Genomic DNA, 19,023 nt, shown 5'->3' on the forward strand with positions numbered 1-19,023 from the left:
TTTCAAATTACAAAAAGGGAACTGTCATTTGATCTGTCCTATTGCATGGCCCTCATATGTCTAAGATTTGAAAGACCTTCTTACACAAAGGAAATCTCAGGAAGCAAAAGTGGCAAACTCTTAAAAGGTTCCTCATCCGTTGCACACAAAATGGAGCAGCATTTCGTTATTTGCACTTGAATCAATGCTCAGATTAGTGGCTCTTCATGAAGGGAAGGTCCAGATTTGGACATAAGCAGAGATCAAAGTGGTGAGAAGTAGGATCTCTTCCCTGTTCATTGCAAGAACACCCCTCAGCCTTGTGCTCCTGACCCTGAACATCCACACGTTTCTCCATGCCAACACATGCTAGGTGTGAAGAGCACCCTAATAGAAGTACTTGACCCAAACTGAACAAATTTCCTAATTGCAGTAGGACAACACTTGAGGGTGTGGTTACGACAGAAAATCACACCCATGGAAGAATCGGGAGCACCTGGCTGCACCTCATGACTCCTAATGTCCCAGGGGCACAATTATCTCATCAGGTGCCACCTGCCAAGTCTTGTTGCTGAGGAACTGGCTTTGGCACACTGCATAACTGGGGTGGGGAAAGGAGAGGAGCACACAGGGCCAGGCACACATGCTTGTTTTAAGTGCATTCCTTAAAAGTGAGTATCTACACCAAGGGGAGACCTTGGTTCTGCTCAGAAGCATGTCTGCATTGGGGGGTTACAAACAAAGGAGCAAGCTGTTGTTTCTGAATCCTGTCCTGCACCCCCACACCCTTGCAGAGCTTGCATTCTGTGGTTACTGATTAATGGACATCCCTGAACTGGTAATTCTCCATCCACAGCTTTTCCAACCACTCGGTGCAGCCTACAAGAGTCCCAAAGAGACAGACAAGCCTGGAAAACTTCTTGGCTGGCAATTTTCAAAATGTTTTGCCCTTTTTCTCCAAAGAGAGCACAAAGCCACAGTGAGGTGCAGACTTTATGACTTCCAATATGCTCTGACCATGAATACAGCATGCTGAGTTCAAAGTCAGTGTCTGGGTGAGACTGTGCCACACACGGTCACCTCTGCATGCAAGGCCTTCTCATCTCCCCTGCTCTCTTTCATCCTCAGTTCAAGGTGTGAAACCTGACCTCAACACAACAATTAGTGGATCATGGCCTAGCAAGAGAAGGCAGAACAAGCCTCTGCCTCAGCTGCAGAGCTTCTCTGGAACAATGGAGATCACAAACCACATAACAAAGCTCTGTGCCTAGAGGTAAGTTACTCTCGGTCGAAAGGATCTGTCTAGGGGACAAATTTTTAGAGATTAGCCTAATCCAGAGTCTGATGACCTTTAGGTCATAGTGCAAGAACTTCCTCTTTGATACATCTTTTACAACATAACCAGAGTGACATTAACAACAATAACCTGACCCCATCTCTCCCCTCAGGAGCACCTACCCTGGGCAGAGCTCCCCAGAGACAGAGTAGGCAGAGGAACAAAAGACTCCAGGGAGTCTACTAGGGATGTGCCAATCTAATTATTGTGGGCAGTGCCAATGAAAAAAAAAGCTAACCAAAAACTGTTAAGCTAGTTGATATACCCTTTAGGCCATGGGAGTGGAGAAAAAGGAATTCACTGTGAATCAGAAGCCATATTTATTTGTGCTTCCACCCTCAGCCCTCTTGATAGTGTCAAAGTCCACTGGGTTTGAAGCTACCCTGAGAGATTTAGCAGTAGTCCACAGCAGCAGGGAAGGGATTTAAGTCTCATCCTTTACTTCTTGCTCACTGTGCTGCAGCAGAGCTGTTCTCCATCCAGCAAAATCATCTTCTTCTTTAAGGCCCAGCACAACAGATCTGATTCAGGAATGTTTCCCTTCCTCTTCATTCCCCTTGAATTTCTCACCCTGAGTCATCGGACTACAATATAACTTTAATGTGGAAAGTTTTGTGGGTACGTTTTGTTTTCTTTTTAACTTCAGAAAAGAAAAGGTACAACCAGAGGGGGAAAAAAGTGTCTCATGGTTGAGAGGACTCTTTTGACCAAGGAGTCACATGGCTCCCTGGCGAGCAGCCAAAGGAGTCATGAGAGATGCAGCCATTCTCCTCAGGACTCCCTTAACCATGTCCTGTCTGTGCCCAGCACTCCAGCCCCGAGGCCAGCAGCTCTCCGAGGCCAGGGCTTGCTCCACGCTGCCCACAGTGGCTGTCTGGAAGGAGAAGGCGCTGTCAGAAGGGATGCTCATGACTTTGGTGAGCAGCCCTGAGCTCTCCCCAAGGCCGTGCTGGGCACGGTGGTGAAGAGGGCGATGGTGACGCCGTGTTTCAGATGAGTGCAGTCGCATCGCCTTTGTGCTTGTGGTCAGAGAGAGAGTCACTGAAAGTAATGACGCAGCACTTACACTGCGCTTTCTCTTTCCAAAGTGCTGTGGCAGCTCTTGCTCTCCTGCCCCTCCCCTACTTTCAAGCCTTGCCAGTGCTGTTATTGCCCTATTAAAGCTGTGGGAAACTGAGGCAGGCAGAAGTCACGATACTGCTATTCAGCATCTCAGACATCGGCCCACTCTCGGACCTCTCCTATCTTCCCCACAGAGTGAAACCCAAAATGGGAAAGTGCAGTATTTAGAGGGACTGGCCCTGGCCAGGGTCCAGATCAATCAGAGATGTGCTTGGGCTTTCTCAGATGCTTTCCTGCCTAGCTGCCAGGAATGCCAGGACTGGTGCTGGTCCTGCACGTCCATACAGCTCTGCTGGGTGCTGCACTCCCAGCAGTGTTGCACTCCAGCAACTGCTGCACTCCACCCCAGCAGTGAGGGAAATGATCCTTGCCCAATTCACTTGCATACTGGTAGGATTAATTCACTTACAATCCCTGATGAAAGAAATTATTATTAAATAGTAGTTACATTTGATAATTATGTCTCACTTCAACCAGACTAGTAAGGTGCATATTATGTCCAGTCCCAGTACTGCAGCACTTCAAAATTTTTAATTGGATACAAGTCAAAACATTTCCCAGGTCCTGCCTGCATGCAGACAGTGGTTTATATCTTTCTGGCTTATGCTTACTTCCAGCTTTGGGCTTCTCTGCAATACTTCATATGCAACAGCAAATGCTTCAAGGCTTTTGACTTATTTCTCCCCTCAAAAAATTAAATAAGGTTTCGAATTTATGTCTGGTCTTGCTGATTCCAAAGGCTGTAATTCTTTCAGTAGCCCATGGAACTGATTTTGGGGTTTGTCTGGCATGGCCTCCTACTAATATTGTCTTTGCTGTATGTTCTTGTGAACTATGGCCAGGTCTCCTACAAATTGCATAAAACAGCAGCCTGTGTCAAGGCTGAATTCAAATGGATACTGTAAGGACAAGGCTGTTGCTGACTTTGTGTTTGGTACTCTTTTTGATTGCACTGGAGTCACTCCTTTGACTGTAGCAGAGTCACTCCTGCTTTATTAGCTTGCTGAGCTGTGGATATGGCCTCAGGGGAGAGAAGCCTTAGGCCCATAAAGCTTAAAAGACAAAATGTAAGATCTTCCCAAAATTCTACACAGCGATGGCCATCCAGAAAGAAATTATTTTGAGTACCTTTATTGTGCATTCCAAGTAGGTGCTGGTGAAGACCCAGCTCAACAGCACTACTTTTTGCACCACAAATCTGCCAGTAAAGTCCATACAGTTCCATAAGCTTTGAAAATGGTGTCACTGCCTGTAACAGTGTGGCCCTACTTCAGATAAAACATTTGGGATGTGCAGGGACCAGTGGACTTGGTGCCATTGCACAGGGGAAATTCTTCTGCCACCTATCAAACTCCTAACTCTCACTTCTTCCCTCACTTGCACACTTGCTATACCACTGGATGTCTTTTTTCTCCTTATTAGGAACTCAGGGTGAAACCTGACCTTGGACAAAGAGCTGGAACAAAGACTGTCACCATGATGATTAAGTGGGATTTTTGCATAAACATGAAGTTTATCCTTTTTCAAGGGAAATCTGATCCACAAGCATAGGCTGAAACAAAAATAACTGTTCAAAACCGTAACAGTGATACAGGTACAAACTGTAAGCACTGTTAAAATGATTTCCAGAAAAGAAAGATACAATAACTCTCTGATTTACTCTGTCTTGAGATTTTCTAGAGAAGGTATGATTTGCTGAAAAATAACTAGTAGGTGATAATCATCTTATTATTAGATTCTAGTGGAAGAAACACATTTTTATGATGAGAGCAACTATTTGGCCTTAACTATCTTAACTTCAGTAAAACTGCCCATAATCTATTAGAACTGAGTAAGGCAGCAAACTTTCAGCTCCATCCAGAAAACTGACTTTTAGAAAGAAAGCTCAAGAGGAAAGCATAGAAAAAATAACTCAGCATGTTATCTAAAGGTTTGTCCTAAAAACATTTTGGCAATAGCGGAAGGGAGAAGTCATAGAAATGCATACAGAGAGAAAAACCTACTGCTCAAATATTTAAGTCTCTGTATCTAGAATTTCTTTCCATTTCTGCTAATGCAGAATTTGCAATGTTCCTTGGGCATGTGTTGTAGCAAATGCAAATACATAGGAACTGTCTTAGCAAGAAGTAAACAGCAATTCCTATGCAGCTATCCACAATGGAGAGAAAATAGATCTTTCTACATTTGGGGGAGAATTGACGGGACAGCAAAAGAGGAGAGGGTTCTAACAACCCTTAAAAGACTGAAAGACATTCTCCAGAAACATGCCTTTCTTGGCTTTTCTTCCAGAGTACTCCTGTGCCTACACTCCTGGACTTTCTTATCCTCCTACATAATTCTGGACTTGTAAACCTGAAGCTTTTGGTGGCGAGTTTCCTCAGCTCATTGACGGGGTGTTCACATGCGCATGGCACAATTCCAGAACAAAAAAGTCATGGAGATTTTGCTTTTCTGTCATGGTTCTCACAGAGAGAGGCCTGTCTGGTTCTCATAGAACCCTTCCACGCAGAGTTTTACTGTAACACTATGCAAGTTCCATACCTGGGGTAGGTTGGAGAGATGCTCTGCAGAAGGGCAGTGAAGCGTCAAGGGAGAAAGAGCAAAAATTGCGAGAACCAAACCAACAGGTGAACCTGTCTTGCAAAAATTCATCTCTCAGGTAATTAACAGGTAGACATGCTTTGCCAGCAGCCATGAAAGGCACTGGTGAGAGTCCACTGAGGGTAGAGCAACATGCAAAAGTTGTGGGCTGAAGAAACTGGGCTTGCAACTTTAACCAATTCTGTAACTCATAGTGTCAGCATATCTGTAGAACTCCTTTGATCTACAGCTGGTCCCAGGTTTTTGTTGCTTGGGGTAACTCAGGAGGACTAGAGGGTTAAAGTATATTTTGGGGTCAGGAGGCTCTCTCACTGCATTTCACCCCAATTACCCAGTCCCATGCACTGACAAAGTGGATGCCACCATTCTACCCTCAGCATGCCACTTTGCCAGGTACACATGGCGCTTTTCCCATTGCAAAAAAAGGCTTTTGTCAGTCTAACTGTATAATTGCTGCTCATTTTATTTAGCTCTTTAACACCTTCTTTGAAAGACTCTCTTCTGAGGGATTAGCCTTGTTGGGTGTTCAATATGAAAACACATCTGTATTCATCCTTACCTATTCATCTGAGTATTTCATATAGCTTTTTACCCACTTTTTATTCTATATTAGTAATACAACATATGTATTTCTACATATACTACATAATACAGCATTCCATGCTGTCATCCTACACATTCTGGATGCTGCCAGCTTTCCTTGTAATTTCTAAAGTAAATATTATTTTTGCAATTTCAAGGTGTACTAAACATCTAATTCCTGGAACTTATTGTTGCAAAGGATTGAGAGAGTTGCCTTCATCCAAATGCATTTGGATTCAAGGATATTCAGGAGCACAGTGCTTGATCTAGACCTTGGCAGGAGAGGAGTGGACAATCCCAGATTTACCAGAGCTCTATGATTTTAGACAGGGAATTTTATTCTGGGTCTCACAGTGAAATGCTGGACTTTACCTCCTATAGCTACCAAAAAATCATATCACAATCATTCTCCCATCTTTGTGTAGCTGCTTCAATACATGGAAATTTCCTGTGCCGGGCACATAAACCAAGTTTATGGCAGTCCAGCATAAAAATATCCTTTATCTTTCTCTATTCAGCTGAGCAAAAGCATTAGCTTTAGATAAGCCTGAAAATATTTGATACTCTGAAGATTGACCTGTTCTGTCTATAAGCGAACACATCTTTGAGGGATGGTGAAGTGGAAGGAATTCCTCTTATAGATAATCATTATTACAGTATCACATAAAAGGAAAATATAGCAGCAGAGCTCTCTTTGGGCATTGTACACTGCATAACTAGAGGCTGAGCGAGCAAGCTAAAGTCTCAATTATAAAATGAACAAGGTGCAAAAGCAGGGAAATGATGGATTTACACTGCAGCTCAGTGATTGAGGCAATCCCATCCCCACAACAGGCAGTTTAATCACAGAGGTTGATCCTGCCCTGATCTAACCAGGATGGGAAGAGTGGGCCAGCCTGTCTAACCCTGGCTGCACCAGCTGAAGTGGCAGCATCATTCAGGCTGGTTGGCATTGCTGGTGAAGCTGTGCCCACTGTCCCCTTGAAGGCTCTGCCTCATAGAGCAGCTGGGTTGTTCTCTGCCTGTGCAGCTCCCTCCAGCACTGATGGATTAAGAAGCAAACACCAGGGACTCTCTCCAGCAGTCCTGATCTTTAGGGATTAGGCATGACCACTTTCCTGTAGGCATACAACAACCTGCATCCCTTCTAGTATGTTTCCCACCACTGTTGAGAAGCCCTGTTGTTAAGGATACAGAATTGTAAGGATGTGGAAGCACCAGCAGAACAAATGCAAAAACATGCAGAGGATTTTTCTTCCTCTACATTTCCTAATCAAGCAGTGATATCTACTCACCAATATAAATTATTTGCTGTGCTATGGTGTTAGAAAACATATCTTCTTTGAACATTTGTGCTGCTATTGCTACATATGCACACACTATCTTAAGAGCAATTCCAAATCACTTTATAGCAAATAACTGAATGAACTGTATCTATGTGCCAGCAGATAATCCCTAAATAAGCTTCTTCAGAACTGTCTCTCATGTTGCTGGTGAATGCATCCTGCACTAAATAAGATGAACAGTGAAAGGGGAGCACCAATGGAAAACCAACGAGCACCATGTTCTTTAGAAGCAGCTGAATATGTGAATGTGTACAGACACATGCACACTCTCACACACACTGCAAGAAACAGTACCAGTGGTCTGCATAATCCTGGTGTTTAGACATTTATGCTAATTACACTGATATTATTTAATGGCAGCTTTATACTTTCAATATTTAACTGGATTATCAAAATACGTCCAGCATTAAAATGCATCAGCTATTGGAGCCACAGTCAGTTTTCTTTTTCAGAGAGCAAGACACTAATTTCTTCTGGTTGTAGAAATGTGCCTCAGCAGGCCAAAGGTTACCAGGGAAGCACACTGAAAAAGATGACTTTATCAGATAGCACACTTACAATATAGAAATCAATTTTATAAAGGAGTCGGATTTTAAATTAATTTTGGATGTAGCTGACCATAATTTGACTTTCTTCCCAACTATTGCACAAAAAACACTGGGGTGTGGTGCTCATTTCATTTCATTTCATTTCACCATTGGCTTTTCCATTCAGAAAAATCTGATGGGATTTTTGCTTGAAAGGTTTTCTCACAGAATAACAGGGCAGCACCCCATCTCCCCCGGGCCTGCATTCCCGGCACCAAGAGAGACGGAGCACGGACACCCTGCACTCCATTTGCTTGCCCGGTGAAACTCATCCCCTCTGTCCCTGAAGGAGCAGCAATGCAGAAGCCAAGGAGTCGTTCCCATAGCTAAAAGATGATAGAGATCTCGGGGGAAATTAACATAACCATTGACAGTCCTGAGAGCACACCAAATAGCAGCTTGGGAAGCATCCTCCCCTCCGGAGAGCGAGGGTAGCAGAGACACCCGCAGATAATGCTCCAACAGACTCTACTATGCTTTAATCTTCAAAAGCTACCATTAGTAAGCCAGAGAAGTATATTTACCCACCAGACAAACACCGCAAGTAGGCTACTCTCCATTAAGCACTGAAATAACTCCTCTTTCTTTTCACTTCCTACGGGGAGTGGGGCAAGGCACCGCAGCTCTCCCGCCGCTGCCCCCGCTCTCTGGAAGGGATGGGGGGGACACAGTGGAAAAGGAGCAAGTGTGGCCGGGGGCTGGTGCCGGGGGTGGCACGGAGGAGAAGCGGAGGGGGATGGGGGTCGGGTCCCGGGCACCCTGTCCCCAGCGGCCCCGTGCGCGCTGCTTTCTCCCCGGGAAAGCAGCCGGCTCCGTCCCTCCGGAGTGATGGATGGAGGGAGGTGGGCGTCGCTTTGGGGCTCCGCTTTGTTGGGTTTCACCTCCTGATCCCTTTCGCTTCTGCTCTGCTGGGCTGCAATAGCCACCTCGGCTCCAGCTCCGCGGGTCCAGCTCCCAGTGACCTGCCGCGGAGGGGATGAACTGGGGACGGCCCAGGGAAAGGCGAGAGAGCATTATTTATCCACCACAACTTCTCATTGTCGCGGGGCAGTGCTCAAAAGATCCACAAGCAGTTGGCTTTAAATAAAGCAGGCATTGCTTCCCTTGTATTTCCCCTCAGCAGTCGCCTTAGTATTATTATTATACTTCTATAGCTTTTGCTTTCGGACCTTATAATTATGTCACACAGCAAGGGAAACCGCCAGCATCCCAGCATCTGGTGTGCGGTTGCAAACTTTTGTTTTAAGATTTGAACTATTTATAGAAGGAAAACTTTGTAGGATAGTAATTTCCTACGGTTTTGAGAAAAATATGGCTACGCTTATATTAAAAGGGTGTATTTATTTATTTATTACGACTCCTTCCTCCTGTATAAAAAGAAATAATAACCACAAAAAAAACCCCAACCAACCAAAGATAGCACGGCAAGCTTTTTTACAAGCTATCGGTCACCTACGCAGCAGACATTTCCCTCCTGTGAACAGAAACAGGCAGCTCTGGTTGAATTAATCTAACGTGCTTCCATAAATCTAAGCGCTTTTAAAAATCGGTGGCCAAGACATGTGCATTTCATTAAGAATTAAGAATGTAGAAATAGGCTTTTAGTTTCTTTTTATGGGCGTGTTTGTTCCTATTTTTCTCCCATAGCAGTGGGATATGTTTTTTTCCATAGCCCACAGAAAACAGACAGACACAACACGGAGGAACACACGCACACGTGCTTGTTCATGTGCATGTGCTCCTGTGCGCAAATAGAGAGGGAAAAAACCCAAATATATATAAATCCACGTACAGTTCAGGGATAGGACCTCAAAATCGCATCCTTCGGGGGCACAAAAAACTGAGGTCGGCTTGGAGATAGGAGGGTAGGGAAATCTGTCCGGCCCTGGCAACCGAGATAAATGCGGGACCGAGGATGCCGAGACGGGGTTCCCCATCACCGACCGGGGTGCACCCCTCTGCCGCAGCCCTGGCAGCCTGGGCAGGCTCCGAAGCGCCCCAGAGCTCCCCCGGGCCCGACCCCCGCGTTCCGGCACTCTTGCCCCGGGGCTGGGGGGATGCCCAAGGGAGGGAGAAGGCTCCCCGATTTCACAGCGGCTCCCTCCGCCGGGTACCTGCCGCCGCAGCGCCCTCCTCTCCGCACGGCTGCCCCGCGGCGCGGTCAGCGCTCCTCCGCAGCGCAGGAGAACAGAAGCCCTTGGCGGGTCCCCGGCAGCCCCTCCGGGCTCCGGCTGCGGTCCCGGACGGGACCCCGGCCCACCACCCCCGCCACCCTAACGCGGCGGCCGGCGGGCACCGAGACCTGCCGGGGGACCTGCAGGAGAACGGCGGCGGACACTCTCTCCGCAGCCCTCACGGACTAGCCCAGCCGCTTCTTATCCACCGCAACGATAGATACAGATATAGATATTAAAAAAAGAGACCGAAATTCCTCGCAGTCCCACCCACCGACTCTCATTTCCCCCACCCCTACCTCCACCCCCTTCCTCACAAGGAAAAAGTCCTGGAGCCAGCTCTAACTGCGGGACTGGAGATCCCTCCGGAGCGAAAGCAGCCGGCCGGCGAGCGCCTCGGCGGCGGGGACTCTCCGCGGGCGGCCCGGGCTGGGCGCTCGCCGCCGGCTGCGGCAGCCCCGCTCTCCCCGGGACCTCGGCACGCAAACAGCCTTCCCCCGACGGGCGCGAAGCGATGCCCATCTCCGGTTTGGCAGGAGGAGGAGTCGGGGTCGGAGTCCCCAGGGGAGACGCCGGCCGCTCCGCGTCCCGTTGCCCCGCCGCCCTCCCAGGTGCGCCGCCCCCGCTGCGGGCACGCCGGGCCCCGGCCTCGCCGGCGGGGCAGCCCCGGGAGTTACCTGGCGGTGCGTCCCTTCCCCCGGCGGGGTCCGACCAGCAGCGCCAGCACCGCCACCAGCACAGCATCTCCTCCTCCTCCGCCGCCACCACCACCACCATCCTCACCACCACGCACCGCACGGAGCTGCCGCCCGTGCTGGCTTCTCCCGGCTCCCTCTGCTCGCTCTGCGCATTGCCCCTAGGTAGCTGCTAGCGGGGGCATTGCAAACAGTATTTGGAAAAAAAAAAAAAAAATCTGGATCACTTACAGGTAACTCCCACTGGTAAGGATGAGGAAAATCTGAGGGTAATACACTGAGAGTAACACACTGCGAGATGAAAAAAGGATCATGGCTGAATCCCGTTTACACTCTTGAGTTCGCTTCCTTGGTTATTCCTTTCTGGCCCCCCCTGGTCGTAATTCCCCACCCTTTTTGGTGTCAGCTGTGGCTTGAATCTGAGTTGGAATCCAGTCCCTTGGGCTTGGGGGGGCTTTGTCTGTTTGTTTGTTTGTTTGTTTGTATTGTTGTGTGTAGTATTCCCCTGGTGCTAATGCTGCTCCCTGTGCAGAGTGTGTGCTGCTGCTGTTGCTGCTCTCGCTGCTGCTGCTGCTGCCTCTGGGCTCCTGCCTGTCATGTCTCAGTGGTTGGAAGTTGTTACAGTGGGTTCTCGTGTCGGAATGAGGATGGTTTAAGGGATTTGGATGGCAGAAAGTGCCTCTCTCTCTCTCCCTCTCTCTCTGTAACTCTCCTGAGGCCCGGGGCTGCCATTGGGCAGTCAGTCACTGCAATCCGCCTACTTTTTTCTCTCCCTCTCCTTTTTTTTTTTTTTTTTTTTTTTTTTCCTAGGGGGAGGATGACAATGGAAAGACACTGATCTAGCCCGGGCTGCAATGAATCCGTGCTCCCTGGCTGAGCCCTCTCCGTACGTCTCGCCCGACAAGGGCTCATTTCGCTTTCCGTGGGGGCATTTTTAACTCCCCCCCAGCAGCGCTCGGTGGGCTGAGAGCTCCCTGCTTCTGCCGTGGCACCCTTAGCTCGCCCTGGGAGAGGCTGAACGAGCTGGCAGCTTCCAGCCCCACTCTCGGCTAATTGTTTTATTGCTGTCCCGGTTCCACCGAAGGGTTCCGCCTTCCCTCCAGCCTCGGCGGGGGTTTGGCTGTTGCTGTACCCCCGATGTTAAAAATTAGGCTTCGATTTCAGGAGCAACGTCAAGAAAAAAGGAACATATATGTAGTCATAGCCTTACTGAGTGAGAAATAAAGACATGCACACTCGCAGCTTCCTGGCGAGGTCGGGTTTCGGGAAAGGACCAGTGCGGAACAGCCACTGTAGGGAGAGAGCGGGGGGCGGCTGCCGGCGGCTCCCGGCTCCCCACACCTCTCGCCACCCCCGCAGGAAGAGCTTTCGTCTCCCCTCTTCCCTCTGCTTCTCTCGTTTCCGAGAAGATGCGAGTCCGAAGAGGCGTTTCCCGGCAGGTTTGTTGCCTCTCCCCCGCCTTCCCCCTGAGCCGAGCGACTCCTGCCCCTTGGCACCGCGGCAAAGAGATGCTCGACCCTTCCCTCTCCGACGGGCCTGAGCCCTGAGCCCTGAGCAGCCCCAATGCAGGAAACCATTGCTCTTCCTCTGCATTGTTGGGCGTCTGTCCTCGATTTCGGAAGTGCTGAGAGCGATGGTGAAATACGCGCCCTGCGGATACCGGGGCTGAGGGTTGAAAACGAACCCCGAGAAATAAACGCGCACCGAAGACACTAAAACTGAAATGCAGCTGAAACGAACAAGAAGCAGGCTCCGAAGTGTCCTCGGTCTGAAAATGTTCGTCTCAGGTTAATCGGCTATTGACCGAAGAAGATGTCTTGGCTAAGAGCTCTAGCGAACGCCCTGGTAACACCTCCTCCAGTTAACCAGTCCCAGAACATGGGTGCAGGTGTCTCAGCGACACAACGAAATATGCCCTCAGATGGACTGGGAATTGCAGAACTGGTGCAAAAACGTTTGATGCCGCTCAATATGCGATAAAAATCTTCTCGGGGTTTGGTTGCTTTAACCGCTTTCATCTGCAAGTTCAGCAGAGACGTTGGGGCAGTCAATGTCCTTTCGAGAAACGCTGATCTCGATTAACAAGAGACAGAAGCTTAATCCTTTCAACGATTATTTACATCCCAGAACCGTCTTATTTATAATTATTTAAGATTCTAAAATGGACGTATTTATACTTCTGTAAGCGTGCATGCAAGCCTATATATAGAGTTAGAGATGTATATCTCCTCAATGCCCTTTTCCCTGCTAGACATGTGGCTGGGGCAACTCTGCTGAGCGTGAAACCAGCAGAACCAGAAGCCACTTTGAATGTTTTATTTCTAGCATTTGTCCCGCTTCGGATAGGTGTTTTAAATGTGCGTCTGCTTTTAAAGATGTACCTGTGGGGGGGGGGGGGGAAGGAGGAGGACAGCGAACTGTAAAAATGCAAATAAAAGTTGGCACTGGAAAACTTCGGACTTGTGCTGGCAAAGTTTGACCAACTCCACCTGAAACGAAGACGGTTTGCCAATTTCCATAATTTTCAGGTCGAAACTGACTTTATCCACAGATGTGCTGTGTAGGGGAAGAAAAGTCGTATAAAGAAATCAAACCGTGCAGTTTCTTTTCGGGGAGTTAATTTTTATTCTAAAACCACGGGCCGGTTATTATGGCGAAAAATTATTGATGCTGAATGATGATGATGAGCAGGAGGATGAAGATCATGACGATGATGATGAGAATAACCTTGCGAATTCCATCCAAATGGTTTCTATACATATATCAGCCGGGGCAGCGAGAACCACACTCATTTTGTTGATTGAAGACGGAAACATTCCCTTCAATAAAACGTCACACTGGAAAGGAGGTATTGTCGGCAACGTCTTATACGGGCACTTCAGCATCTGTCGCTCCTTTTTCCACAAACGCTGTGTTTTGGACAAAATGGGGCAGAATTACACTGAAATAGTTGCCGACACTATAGTCGGGCGGGCACTAATAAAGTATTTGCTTTGTTGTTGGTTTTTTTTAAATCCCCTATTACCTATCTATTCCCAGCCGCTGATCCTTTTTTACCCCAAGCCTGGGGAGAGCCCGGCAAAAGGGCACGTCGGAAGCCGGGAAGATGCGCCAGGCGGGCAACACACCGCGTCCTTTCTGGGCGGAACCGGGCGTTTGTTGCATCTCATCGAGCTGCAAGCCCAGTGCCGGGGGAAAGAAGGCAACAATGAGTCTCAGAATGAGCGGTGTCGGGGCGATGGGGCAGCAGGGAAGGGGGTGGCGGCAGCACGGCGGCAGGTGCCCGTGGAGGGGCCGGGAGCGATGTTCCCGCCGGCGGGACGGAGCCAGGCAGTGGTGCTCCGGGCGGGAATCCCGGGGTCTCCTGCCGGGGCCTCGCCGCCGCTCCCGGCGCTCCACGTGCTGCCGCCGTCGAGGCTGAACTCCCGCCGCTGCCTGCCGAGGGCCGGGGGGACAGGACCGGCCCGGGCGGGCTGCCCGCGGCCGGACAGCCCCGGCGATGGCGAGGGCAGCAGGATTTCGTTGGCCTTTACTGCAAACGTCGCGAAGCCAAGGCGAATTTCGCCCTGGGGGAGGCGAGCGGGACCGGCTCTCACGTTCCACGCCGCAGCATCCCTGGGAGTCCCGGGAAGCGGAGTGCTCCGGCCGTCCCAGAACGGGCCGGGGTCCCCGATGTCCGTAGCCCTGTGCGCCCTCGGCTCGGATGGGCACGAAAGAAGCGTCCCTGCCGCCCCTCAAAGGGGTGCCGATACCTTTCGTTGCTCCCTGGGGCACCGCCAGCTCCCGCCGCCAGCATCCCTCTAATGTCATAGTGACCCTCTCTCCGCGGGAAAAGGGGGGTCTTCCCCACTCCCTTTGGAGCTGCCCGGCTGTCACCTTTCTTTTCCTCCAGAATAAAGAGGAAAAGGGTGGGGTTTGTCCTCAGATCTCTGATCTGGATATTGCCCACGACTTCATCTTTCCAAAAGACACATCACTCATGCCCAGAGCTTCCGCTGTCATTTGCATCTGTAGTACTGTAAATTTTTACTGCTGTAATTTTTAAATTCTGACGTATTTAATAATTAAAACGGTATCCGAATCAAATGGTATCCGAATGCTCTGTGATCTTGGCAGGAAATATTTCTGTTTCAATCCTGCCTGAGGTCAATATTTGATGCGACCTGCTATGGCGGGGGGTTACATGAAATCAGCAAGGCTGCAGATACTTAATGCTTCTGTGCCTGGAAACGTCATCGACAGAAATATTAAGGGATGTTTCACCTCACCCCTGCTTCTCCAGCAACCTGGAGGACCGGAAATAGAAACGGGAACGACGGAAGATCCCCCAGAGGAAGGACTACTTGAGTGGGACCTGCTCTCTTCTCCTAACTGGAGGAGGTAGTGGCTTCTTTATGGGATCCTGCCATGTCACCCCATGCAACACCCCGGCCCGTCCAACAGCTTATGTATTGCGTTACTTTCTCTCCCCTCGGTGTCATGTTTGCCACCGAAAGTGGAGCTTTTAGCACGTTTTATTGAGGCACGAAGACGCGCTCAGCAGAAAAAAAAAAAAAAAAAAAAAAAACAACCCAAAAAAACCCTGCCAAGACTGCCGTCCTTGCCGTGGTTGACACGACGGCTCTCTCCTTCCCGCTGAAAATCAACAGAATGCCCTGGAAGACATTTTATCCACCTTCACCTCCCCCTTTTCAAAGCAAAGAGCTCACCAGAAAAGGCATCATTACACCCAAAGGATATGGTTTCAACAAAATGGTAGTTCCAGTGGCTGATGAAAGAGGAAATAATTGCATCCCACATGCCTAGCCTAGAAGTAGCCCTGGATCTCAGAGCAAATTTCTCTCCTATTGTTCAGAGAAAGTGAAGTATCCTCATCGCCTTACAGGCATGGTGATGGATCTGATAGGGTTTCCGCAAAGGCTTTTACTGTTCCTGATGTCCGCTCAGTTTCACTTCCAGGCTCAGTCCGACAGCATTCTTGTGATTTTTGCTCTGAATCCCCTTCTAAAACAGCCAAAACCAATTTCGAAGAGAGATCTGCCTTTCAGGCTGCCCAATCCTCTGTTCCCTTCGGCCGCAGCGAAAGCAATAGCTGTACCATTGCCCTCATTTTGCAGAGCGTTTTCCTTGAGCTCGCCTGCCTCTGTGTGAGGGGTGTGCTCTACAAAGTCCTCAGGCTATTGAAGCAGATTGGGTACTCTGTCATCGCTTCATTTATGGATCCACAGCCTCAACAAATTCACTACACATCTACACTCCCGGCAATCCGAGCCTAGAGGGGGGACAGAGCCGACATCGCTACGACAAAGGGCGGCGCGGGTTCTCGGCCCCGCAAAGGTCAGAGCACTGAAAGGACCTGTCTGCAGCAGGCAGGATTTGGAGCTACCCCCGGGCATGTGGCTCAGCCGGGCCAGGGGCGGACGAGGGCTCCCCGCGGGCACAGGGCAGGGGGCAGCGCGCAGGCCGTGCCCCTTCCGCACCCGCGCATCCTCCGCGGGGCAGCGCCCTGCTCCGCCGGCCACCGCGGCGGCACCTGCGGCTGCAGGGGCGGGCCGAGCGCCGTGCCAAAAATACCTAAATGAGCAAACACAAAGGGATGCGATCCCGCCGAGCAACCCGCTGGGAACCCTCCGGGAAGCAGCCGGCTTCTTTTCAGGGTCTCGCCGGCACCCTGAAAATGGGACAGCTCTCCCCTTGCTGCCCGCAGCTGCGGGAGCTCCTGGTGGGCTATACAGAGCCTGCCGCTCCTTTCTCATCCCCGAGGAGCCCAGTTTAATTCCTTCCCCCCGCTGTTTAACCTTAATCCTCGGCTCTGGAGCGCTCCCTCTTTGCAGATTCCCTCCCTCTCGTCTCCCCCTCCTCCCGGCGCTGCCGGGGCTGCTGACAGCGGGGACGTGGCTGCTCCGGCCGCGCATCGTGCGCGGAGCAGCGCCCGCGGCGGCTCCCGGCGGCTCCCGGCGGGCAGGGCCGGGCCGCTCCTCGCTGCCCGCCGCCCTCCCGCCCTGCTGCCCCGGCCGGGCTCCAGCCTGCCCGTCGCTCTGGGGAACTCGCCCGTTCTCCTGCCTTTGGGAGCTGCCCTTTGGCTTCCCCGTATTGATTTCAAGGTGGGGAGCGAGCGTTTTCGGATTGCAACTCACCTTATGTGTTCTTGATCATTAAAAAAAAAAAAAAAGGCATAAAAAATCCCGCAAAGACAGGATCTTTAAAGAGTTTGTAGTTCGACAGGTAAGGACTCGGCTGGGGCTCAGGAATGTGGAAATTCAACTCAAGTCAGCCTACTGCGACGAGCAATATTAATAAGGGCATACAGGCACTGGGGGGAGAGACAGAGGGAAAGAGGGCGAAACTTGGCAACCAAAATAACCGCGTGCACTGGATTGCGGTGATCAAACACCGAGGAGCAAACAGCGGGCTCCCCGGGAGCCCCCGCCGCACCCTGCAGGGCCCTGGGCCGGTCCCTTCGCCGGAGCCCGCTTGGCTTCCCGAGAGCACCAGAGCAGAGGTAGCCGGACCAGTTGTCAAGTTAATTTCAACACGTCCGTGTGATGGATAGAAACGCAAATTTTGTCTAGGCCTGCATAAACCAAATCCCTGAGCGCAGGTTCAGAGCAGGGATTCCCCTCCTCCCGCCCCTTTCGCCTAATACCTCAGCTCTGCTCTATTGTCCCAGCAGCAGCGCCTGAGTTAACTCTGTCAGGCTGCCTTTTTCTTTTTTTTTTTTTTTTTACCTCCGAGGGTACTGTAAGCCAGAGATAATATTTAAGTTCGCTTAAGCAGTACAAAATAAAAGGATCCGTCATCACCCGCGAGCGGCTCCCTGCAGGCTCGGGGCGGGCGGAGCGCCCCGCCGCCGGGCATGGCCCGGGACCGGGGGAGACGGGACGCCCGTGCTTCGGGGGGCTGCCGGCGCTTGGACACCCGGAGGCGGAGAGAGAAATAATAATCACGTCTTTTCTTTTCCTTTTTCTTTCTTTTTTTTTTTTCTTTTTTTTTTTTTTTTCCTCCTCTGCAGTATTTTGCTCCCAACTCCGCACTTAACGTGACCCAAAAGCCAAGGAGATTTGTCGTGCAGAAGGACTTACCCTAATTTGACATAGATGACTCCAAAGCATAGAAACACGTAGAAAATCCACTTCCGAAAGTTTCTGTGCATGATCTAGAAAATGGACTGAGCCATAAAAATTGCACAAAAAGCCGAACTGATCTTGTCGATTAAATCCCAGTCAAGAGCATTGCTGAAGCTACCCAGGAGCAAAGCCGGCCGAGCTGTAAAAAGTCAACTCCGCGCAGATAGGCAGCTCTTCCCAGAGCCATGGTGACCGAAACCGGCTCCAATATTAAAGCTAAAGAGGAAGAAAAAACGGAAAGGGCTGCTCAAAACAGTAAAACAAAACCCCAAGACAGACAGTCTGAGGGAGAGAATGAGCAAGCACTGATCTTGATCAACTGCCTCATAGAGCCCTGAAGTTCAATCTGTTTTTACTTGTTCTGACTTCCTCAGGTAACACTACGTATCTTGCAATCTATGGCTCCAGGTAGGAGGATCTCTCTTTCTCTCTCTCTCTCTCTCTCTCTCTCTCTCTCTCTCTCTCTCCCGCTCTTCCCTCCACCCCGCATGTGTCAGGATCTAATACATATCTTATCTGTGTGTGCGTGTGCGAGCTGTGCGTGTGTTTGTGTTTCAAAAGGCATGTCCTTAAGCCGGAGTGCAGGGGAAAACACATGAAACGTATCCAATAAGGGAAATAAAGGACTCGTCCTCTCAAACCGAAGCATTTTTTCATTTCCTTTAGCATGGTAACGCGGCTGGATTTGCAATGTACGGACTTCACAAAAGAAACTGTTAAACTTTTCTAATTTTTTTCTTCCTCTTTTTTTTTTTTCTTTTTCCCTTTCCTTTTTTTTTTTTTTTTCTTTTTCCCTTTCCTTTTCTTTCTAAACAAACAGAGGCAGGCGTTAATCCCCACTTGCTGGCAGCTGTATCCTAAAAAGCAACATGTGTCCAGACTACTTCTTCGGCCATTTGACCCTGCTGGACACCAATGTCTGCCACCAAATTTGATATCATTTTCCGCAGTAAGAGAATATGCTTCCTCCTTTGAGCAACTGATACACTTAGCTTGTAACACTAGCTTAGGATAGTCAGTTTGCTGCTCCTAGAGAGATTAATCGGTGGGACAAAACCTCACTTTGTGTTCAGACACTAACAATGAAGCAAAGATTCCTTTTCTTTCTGATTTTTGGGGTTTTTTTCCTTTCATTTCTTTCTCTCTGTTGTGGTTTTTGTTTTTTTTTTTTTCTATTTTTCTTCCTCGCTGATTTCTGAGCTGCTCCGTTTATTCCTGCATTCTGTGGAATTATCTGTTCCAGTCTACTACACAATGTGTGCCTGTCCGGAGGCACAGATCTGCATGCATATGCACGCTTAAATAGCACTCCGACACAGGTCTGTGGGCTGCAGGGAGTTACACCGATACGGAAAAACTCGTGCACCTCTTCCCTCTCCTACACATACATTCATATGTACGTGTAGCAACAGTGAGCACAGATGGCTCTAGGCATCTCTCAGAGAGAATCGGCTAAACACACACCAGGAAAGCC

General features: G+C 49.7%; 2 protein-coding genes across 3 annotated transcripts in view; one reads left to right on the forward strand and one right to left on the reverse strand.

Annotated features, from left to right (window-relative positions):
* The window catches only part of WNT7B (Wnt family member 7B), a 94,927-nt gene extending 76,980 nt beyond the window's left edge, over positions 1-17,947 (reverse strand). Inside the window, exon 1 of one of the 2 annotated variants that reach the window (XM_054631563.2) lies at positions 17,505-17,947. In XM_054631563.2, coding sequence (XP_054487538.1) covers positions 17,505-17,575 — 71 coding nt within the window. In that variant the 5' untranslated portion in view covers positions 17,576-17,947. Of the gene's footprint in view, positions 1-10,653; positions 11,086-17,504 lie in introns of those variants that run through there. The other variant, XM_054631562.2, reaches the window with a different exon arrangement.
* LOC143694084 (uncharacterized) lies at positions 10,086-13,815 on the forward strand. Its single transcript, XM_077178246.1, has 2 exons — positions 10,086-10,655; positions 11,233-13,815. Exon 1 carries the CDS (start codon positions 10,242-10,244, stop codon positions 10,596-10,598), a length of 357 nt encoding a protein of 118 aa, XP_077034361.1. The 5' UTR covers positions 10,086-10,241; the 3' UTR covers positions 10,599-10,655; positions 11,233-13,815.
* Positions 17,948-19,023: the final 1,076 nt, after the last annotated feature.

Source organism: Agelaius phoeniceus, chromosome 5 (genome assembly GCF_051311805.1).
Source record: "Agelaius phoeniceus isolate bAgePho1 chromosome 5, bAgePho1.hap1, whole genome shotgun sequence".
In the NCBI taxonomy this organism is placed as follows: Eukaryota; Metazoa; Chordata; class Aves; order Passeriformes; family Icteridae; genus Agelaius; species Agelaius phoeniceus.